The sequence below is a fragment of the Lithobates pipiens genome, unplaced genomic scaffold (genome assembly GCF_037356315.1).
Source record: "Lithobates pipiens isolate NorthernLeopardFrog02 unplaced genomic scaffold, aLitPip1_a1.2 Scaffold_23, whole genome shotgun sequence".
Classification (NCBI taxonomy): domain Eukaryota; kingdom Metazoa; phylum Chordata; class Amphibia; order Anura; family Ranidae; genus Lithobates; species Lithobates pipiens.
In genome coordinates, this window is record NW_027507785.1 from 181,240,928 (window position 1) to 181,248,239 (window position 7,312).

Consider the following 7,312-nt stretch of genomic DNA (forward strand, 5'->3'; position numbering starts at 1 on the left):
TCTGAGCTTGCGCAAGCCTCGTTCGGGCATGCGCGCTCCTTTCTCAAGTGCAGGTATAGGCAATGCTGCAGTGAACTGCTCTTAAATAGGAGAGTGAATAGATAATGACAGACAAGATAGAAATTGTTAGGTTGCTCGTCTTCTGTAAGTAACCCCTGGTAGCCTAGGCTAGGATTGAAGGGCGGAGGTCCCTTTCACCGGTGGACAAAACATTACACATACACACTATTGTACGTGAATAATGAATGTGCCTATTGAAGCACACACAACAGTTTTATTTAGTTTGAGCAGAAGGACAGCCCTGTGGTTTAACCAATCAGGTAATTCATACATACATCGACATTTTTCTTAAACTCATGACATTATCTAAGTCAAAGGTGAAATACAGTCTTCTGATAGTTATTTCGTCATTTCAACATCTGCTGACTGACCATATTCTTGCGTAACCAGTCCTATCTTAGCTTTGTACCTCTTACCGCAGACAGATGCATCCTAATATGTCAACATCTTGCATCTTAATTCTGAACTTAGTGAAATGCACGCCTAAGCATATTATCTTAGACCTTTAACCTAGTACCGTATATCTTTTGGCAACCTTAATAAGTATTCCCTTATAATCCTTCCTTTGATCATTCTGTGATTTACATAATGATCATTCCTTTTCTAATTTAATAGCACAGGCTTCATACTCCGAACCCTTGTGCTCTTGGTTTCTATACCATACCGTTGGATCCTTAACAATGGAAGTGAGTTTCAGATCCTTCGGAGCGACCGTGTTTCCCTTTTTACATAAACATTTGATTATCTTATAACAGGCATATAAAAATAGAATGAAGAGAATCACAGTGACAATTGTCATGGCAGCATTTCGGAGCCAAGATATTAATCCCCCAAAACTAAAACTGCTCGAGAAGGGATCCCAGTTTTTTCCTATGTTCCTTGCCTCTTTCTGTAGTTTATTTACCTCTTCCCTGTGTTGGGCAATAACGTCATAGTAGTCTGGGACTTTGATGCTGGTATTATGAATCCAGGTACAGCACTCATAATCCTCAGTAGTCTCACAGAGGCCAGTAAGGGCTGCACTCATACTTTCTATAGCCAACTCATGTAGTTCTAGTTGCTTCCTAATTGCCCTAGTTTCTAGATTTAGTTTGGTTATGTCATCAGAATTTTCCTCCAGAATCTCATCAATTATGCCAGTGTAATTATTTAATCTTTTCATTAGGTCAATTCCCCACCCTGTCCAGGAAGGGAACCATGCCCAGGCCATATCTTTTTCTAAAAACAATTCTCGTTTATTACGGTGTCTAAGGGGATATCTAGGATGCATGCTGGCTTCAAGGAGGTGACTTCCCTTGTTATCCCCTAATACCCCCATAATAGGAACCAGGGCTGCAAGGTAACACCACCCCTGGGGTTTGGTTGGGATCCAGGGGTGACAGAGTTTGCCGCAGCATATATATATGGTATTTCCTAGAGCTAGGGGTCGTTTATGGAACACGTTCCTAAGAGTATCAGAAAGGCCAGAGAGCACCAGAATTGACATTAATTGGTGTATTGTAGTCTTGGTACTGGAGCTAAGAAAGTCTAAAAAGGTGGCATTTAGGGTGGGATCTGAAGTATGGAAGAAAGAAGGACTGTTAAATGATGTCATTGAAATGTTAAGTTTTGCTTGTTTGCAAACCTCGGCTCCATCTGTGGTGTTTCCCAGTCGGAAACACCAGTCTGGGAAGTGGCTTCTACCTATAATTTGGAAAGTGAGGGTTTTATTTGGACGGGTCCTAGTAACATTCGTTAGGACGATAGGGGGTGTTCCATTAAGGAGGGGGGTAAAATTCAAGGGGACTGCCATGAGAGGGATTCTAGCTGTACTGGGATGTAGCTTGCTGCAAATCCAGCATTTCTCAAAACCAGATTTTTGAGCATAGCTATATTTGAATTTTAGTAGTAACATCTTGTTAGTCAGTCCCTTAGGTGACTCATTAACGGGTACAATACTTCTACTATGTCTTTGGCCGGGGGTATTATTCATCTTAGGTGGTCCACATATCCCTTTTAATAAACCTAAATCTTCTGGATGATATATACAGTTGGCTATAAACCATGTGGGCAGGAATACAAATAGTACCAGACTACCCCAAAGGCATACAGCCTTCCCTGACACTGAAGGTAAAAACATTTCTACAAGTTCTTATGCTTGTCCTTCTTCTTCGCTATCATGTAGGGTTTCAAGGGTTAATTGTCCAATGCCTTCCTGAATCTCTTGCAGTTCCGGTCGCTGTTCGGGTGGGTCGGGTTCTCCTTCAATAGGTGGGGGGTCGGGGGTTGTGGGAAGCAGTGGGCACTTTTTCAGCCTGCTGGCGTGGATCCAGGTGTTTCCTTGGTCAGTCAGGACCGCAGTTCTGGACACCTTTTCAACCTTCCAAGGTCCAGAGTAGATTGGTCCGATCCTCTTTTTGTGGGCCAGTTGCTTGACTAGCACTTGATCTCCTGGGATGAAGGGGTGTGTTGGCTCTGTGGAAAGAGGAGAAAAGGTGACAGAAACGTGTTCGTTCATTTCATGAAGCATACTTACCAGGTTTTTCACGTACATTTCCTGTTGGGAATAAATGTCAATATCAGTGTCTTGGTCTAATGGGGGTAATTCTATGTTTGCGGGGATTCCCATGAGGACCTCAAAGGGTGATAGTTTTGTTCTTGCATGTGGATCTTCCCCTCTTTTGACCAAAGACCTTCAGGGTCTTTGGTCAATCCTTCCTTTGTCCAAAAATGGACATCATCTTCTGTGGCCATTGATTGCATCTGTGCTATGACAGTTTTAAAGTTAGGTGCTGCGAAGTGTTCCTTGAAAAACATTGTTGTGGGGGCAGGTGGGTTAGGGGAAATGGCAGCAGCTCTTTTAGCTTCTCTGTCAGCAAGAGCATTCCCTTTTGAAACACGACTGCTGTCAGAGGAGTGTGCCTTTACTTTAATTATGGCTACCTTTTTTGGAAGAAGAATGGCTTGGAGGAGAGCACTAATCTGTGTGGAGTTGGCAATTATTTTGTTGTCTGCTGTTTTAAAACCTCTATTGGCCCATATCACACCAAAATCATGCACCACTCCAAAAGCATATCTACTGTCTGTGTAGACGTTCACCTCTTTACCGGTGAATAGAATGCAGGCCCTAGTGAGGGCTTCTAACTCTGCTACCTGGGCTGAAGAAGGAGGTAATGATTTTGCCTCCAGTACGATGTCTGGTAGTTGAACAACTGCATAACCGGTTAAAAAGGTGGAGTCAGAGGGACGTGAGCAGCTACCGTCAACGAAAACATCCTCTGCACCTGAGATAGGGGTGTCAGTGAGATCCGGTCTGGGACTGGTAATAGCAGCAACCTTTTCCGAACAGTCATGTATAATGTCTGGGTCATGTGGTAAACGCAACATGGAATGCAAAAGGCGCACAGCGGGGTTGCTGGCAGGCACATATTTGAGTGTGAGGTTATCAGTGTTCATCAGTGTTATCTCATAACCACTAAGTCTTTGCGAGGTCATATGTTGGGTATTCATGTTCTGAATAAGATGCGTGACTGAATGAGTGGTATAGAGAGTCAATGGGTGACCTAGCACTAATTTGTTTGCATCTTGTACAGCCATTGCACAGGCAGCAAGATTTTGGAGACAGAATGGCATTCCCTGTACTTGGATGGGGAGTTTTTTTTAGATAGGTAGGAGACAGGGCGGTAGCCTGTTCCATGCTGTTGTGTTAGCACGGCGGCAAAAGAGGTCCCCGAGACTACACAGTATAGTTGAAAAGCTTTACCATAGTCTACCAACCCTAGGGCGGGAGCATTTGACAGACTGTTTAATAGAGCTTGAAAAGCTTGTAGTCTGTCTTCAGTCCAATCTATTAATTTAGGGGCTGTCGAGCCAGTAGCCTCTCTTAGGATACTATCATAATGAGAACAGTCAGGGATCCATTGGCGGCAATATACAATTGCACCCAAAAATGAGAGTAGGGCGGCCTTGTCTTTTGGCGGACTGAGAGCTTGTAGGGCTGCGGCACGTTTAGGTGACACCAGCCTTGTTCCTTCTCTAAGGATACAACCTAAGTATTCAACCTGGGACTGGCACCATTGCACCTTCTTCCTGGAGGCGAGGTGTCCAGCTCGGGCTAAGTGTCCCAACAGTGATGTTGAATCGACCGCACAGTCTTCAGCAGTTCGACTGCACAGGAGCAAGTCGTCCACATACTGTATCAGTACCGACCCTCGCTCAGATGTCCAAGACTTGACAGTCTCGTTGAGTACCATAGAGAAGGCGGCTGGACTGTCTACATACCCTTGCCAGGTTAGTTGGCCCCCGGCCCAGGAGAAAGCAAACATAGGTTGGGCTTCCTCTGCAATGGGAATGCTAAAGAAAGCATTCGCTAAATCAATTACTGTGTAGCATAGAGAGTCTGCCGGTATGCATGAAAAAATAAGTGATGTCTGAGACTAGGGGTGGGAGGGGAATCACTTGTTTGTTTACTGCTCTGAGGTCTTGGACGAGTCTCCACTCGCCACTGGCCTTCTTTACAGGGTAAATGGGTGTGTTCCAGGGACTGATGATTGGTCTCAGGATACCTTTTGATATGTAATCATTAATTTGAGGCCTTTGACTTTCTCTGGGGGTAGGGGATACTGTTTTTGATATTGTATCCCTGCATCTGACCGCATTTGGGGTTCATATGGTGTGCAATTAATAAAGCCCACACTACCTTTGTTTTCTGCCCAAATTGTGTGATGGTCAAGGGAGGAAGGTATCATTAGAAAGAAACTCCTGTGTGCATGTCTTTTTGGGAACCCTCTGTGTGCATGTCGCTTAGGGCCATGTAAGTCACATAATGGTGAACTAGCGGTAAGGGAACCTTCTTTATTAAACTTAATGGTAATACACAGTTGTGTCAAGAGGTCCCGTCCCATAAGGGGCACAGGGCATGAGGACAAGACGGCAAAAGTTTGGGTACATAATTTCTGTCCTTCTGGAGTGGCTACAGTCAGTGGTGGAGTGATGGGATGGGTGACAGGTGTCCCATTAATACCAACAGAGTTTCCCTCGGTGCATTATTTGTGGCTGTGTAGGATATTGGGGTAGTGGTTGACGAGGGTTCTGGTATGGCAGATAACGGGGATACTGTGGGCGGGTCTGGGGGTTAAATCCCCTGCCTCTGCCTCTCGCTCTAATCTGTCCAGTCCTATAAGGGCACTGGGATTTCCAATGTCCTTGCTGTCCACAATTGCCTATATTTTCCAAGGCATTTGTTCCATGCACAGAAACAATCCTTCATGTATTGTGGGTCAGCCCCTTTGCAGGGAGGATAAGAATGCTTATGTACCTGACAAATTTTACTGACTTCTTGCCAGTCTTCCTCAGTACAAGGACCATATGGCCCTGGGTCATGTATCCCCAATTGCTGACACCTTTCTCGGACTTGTGTCCAAAATGGTTCTACCTGGGGGCCAGGGATCATATTACTAACAAATTCATAGGGTGATGGGGTGGCCATGGCTTGGGTTGCTGCAGAATTCCCCATCTAGTAGTCTGGGCAGTGTGTGTCTAGTGGCAGGACACAGGTGATAACACCCGGTTTGTCCAACAATCCGGTTTCTGGTCTGGGAGTAGGATCCCTGATCTTTTTTGGGGCAGATGGACTTATATAAAACTATGAAGATTTACCCTTAATATACGATGAAGGGTAAATTTTTCCTGGTGGCGGGATATACCCCTCTTACACCAAGTCTGCAAGAGAACCCCCCTGGTCTGGTGGTCAGTAAAATCCACTTGTCATCTATTCTTAGGAAGAGTAGACCTAACGTGCAATGGGGGCAGGCGGATGCTATGTCACTACAAGAGGGCTCCTCATATTCTGCACTCATTTAAACAACAACAATTATTTTCCTTATACTCTATATTAAAACTTATACTCTATATACTTACACACGTACCTAGAGAGAAACAGACATATTCTTAATATACTTTAAGACATGACATAACCGTATTGCAATACATTTATCAATTTATAGTGCACTTTTTTTTTTTTTTTTTTTAAATCAAATGGGCGTCCACTCCACCAATCCCTTTGTCACGGGCGTAATCTACTACTTCCCGTGTTAAAAATACTATCACCAATAGTTTTAAGTCAGACCAACCTAGTCGGACTCCCCTAAACCTATAAATTCCTTGCGAGCCCTTTTAACCTCCCGAGGGACCAGCCTAGTCCACCACGAAGGCACAGTTACTTCTTTTAATTTTAAACTAAGTTCGTAGCGGCCGCCCGGACAGAGTAAGTGTTTACACCATTCACCAATCAGGTAAAAAAGAGTAAAGTGACCTACCTGTCGCAAGACGAACCCCACTTTTCTGGTACCAAAACTGTTAGGTTGCTCGTCTTCTGTAAGTAACCCCTGGTAGCCTAGGCTAGGATTGAAGGGCGGAGGTCCCTTTCACCGGTGGACAAAACATTACACATACACACTATTGTACGTGAATAATGAATGTGCCTATTGAAGCACACACAACAGTTTTATTTAGTTTGAGCAGAAGGACAGCCCTGTGGTTTAACCAATCAGGTAATTCATACATACATCGACATTTTTCTTAAACTCATGACATTATCTAAGTCAAAGGTGAAATACAGTCTTCTGATAGTTATTTCGTCATTTCAACATCTGCTGACTGACCATATTCTTGCGTAACCAGTCCTATCTTAGCTTTGTACCTCTTACCGCAGACAGATGCATCCTAATATGTCAACATCTTGCATCTTAATTCTGAACTTAGTGAAATGCACGCCTAAGCATATTATCTTAGACCTTTAACCTAGTACCGTATATCTTTTGGCAACCTTAATAAGTATTCCCTTATAGAAATTAACCCTATAATCGATGCAAGCTGGTTGAGAGGGTTATACTAATGATAATACTATGGCAAGTGAGTAAAATATATGGTAACGAAGGTGAACTTGAAAAAGGTGAAAAGTTTTAGAGAAGCATTTTATATATATATATATATAGGGAACAAAGAATGTATGTATAAAAGAGTTATGGAAAATGAACAGAAATGAAAAAAACGATGAAAATGAAAAAAAATAAAAAATAAATAAAAATAAAAATAAAATATTTTTTTGCAAAAATACTAATAAAATTAATAATAATAATAATAATAATAATAATAATAATAATAACAAAAATAGTGATAATAATGGAAATAAAATAAAAGTAAAAATAAAAATGAGAATAAAGATGAAAATGAAAATGTAGATAATAATAATAATAATATTAATAATAGGAAT

General features: G+C 42.6%; 1 protein-coding gene across 1 annotated transcript; it reads right to left on the bottom strand.

Annotated features, from left to right (window-relative positions):
• Nucleotides 1-228: 228 nt before the first annotated feature.
• Nucleotides 229-6,840, bottom strand: LOC143928066 (uncharacterized). The gene is made up of 2 exons (XM_077452677.1): nucleotides 6,357-6,840; nucleotides 229-2,514 (listed from the first exon to the last, which is right to left on the bottom strand). Exon 2 carries the CDS (start codon nucleotides 2,177-2,179, stop codon nucleotides 653-655), a length of 1,527 nt encoding a protein of 508 aa, XP_077308803.1. The 5' UTR covers nucleotides 2,180-2,514; nucleotides 6,357-6,840; the 3' UTR covers nucleotides 229-652.
• Nucleotides 6,841-7,312: the final 472 nt, after the last annotated feature.

Excerpts from the sequence above, each read along its gene's own strand:
- LOC143928066 (XM_077452677.1), bottom strand. The coding sequence starts at position 2,179 with ATGTTTTTACCTTCAGTGTCAGGGAAGGCTGTATGCCTTTGGGGTAGT.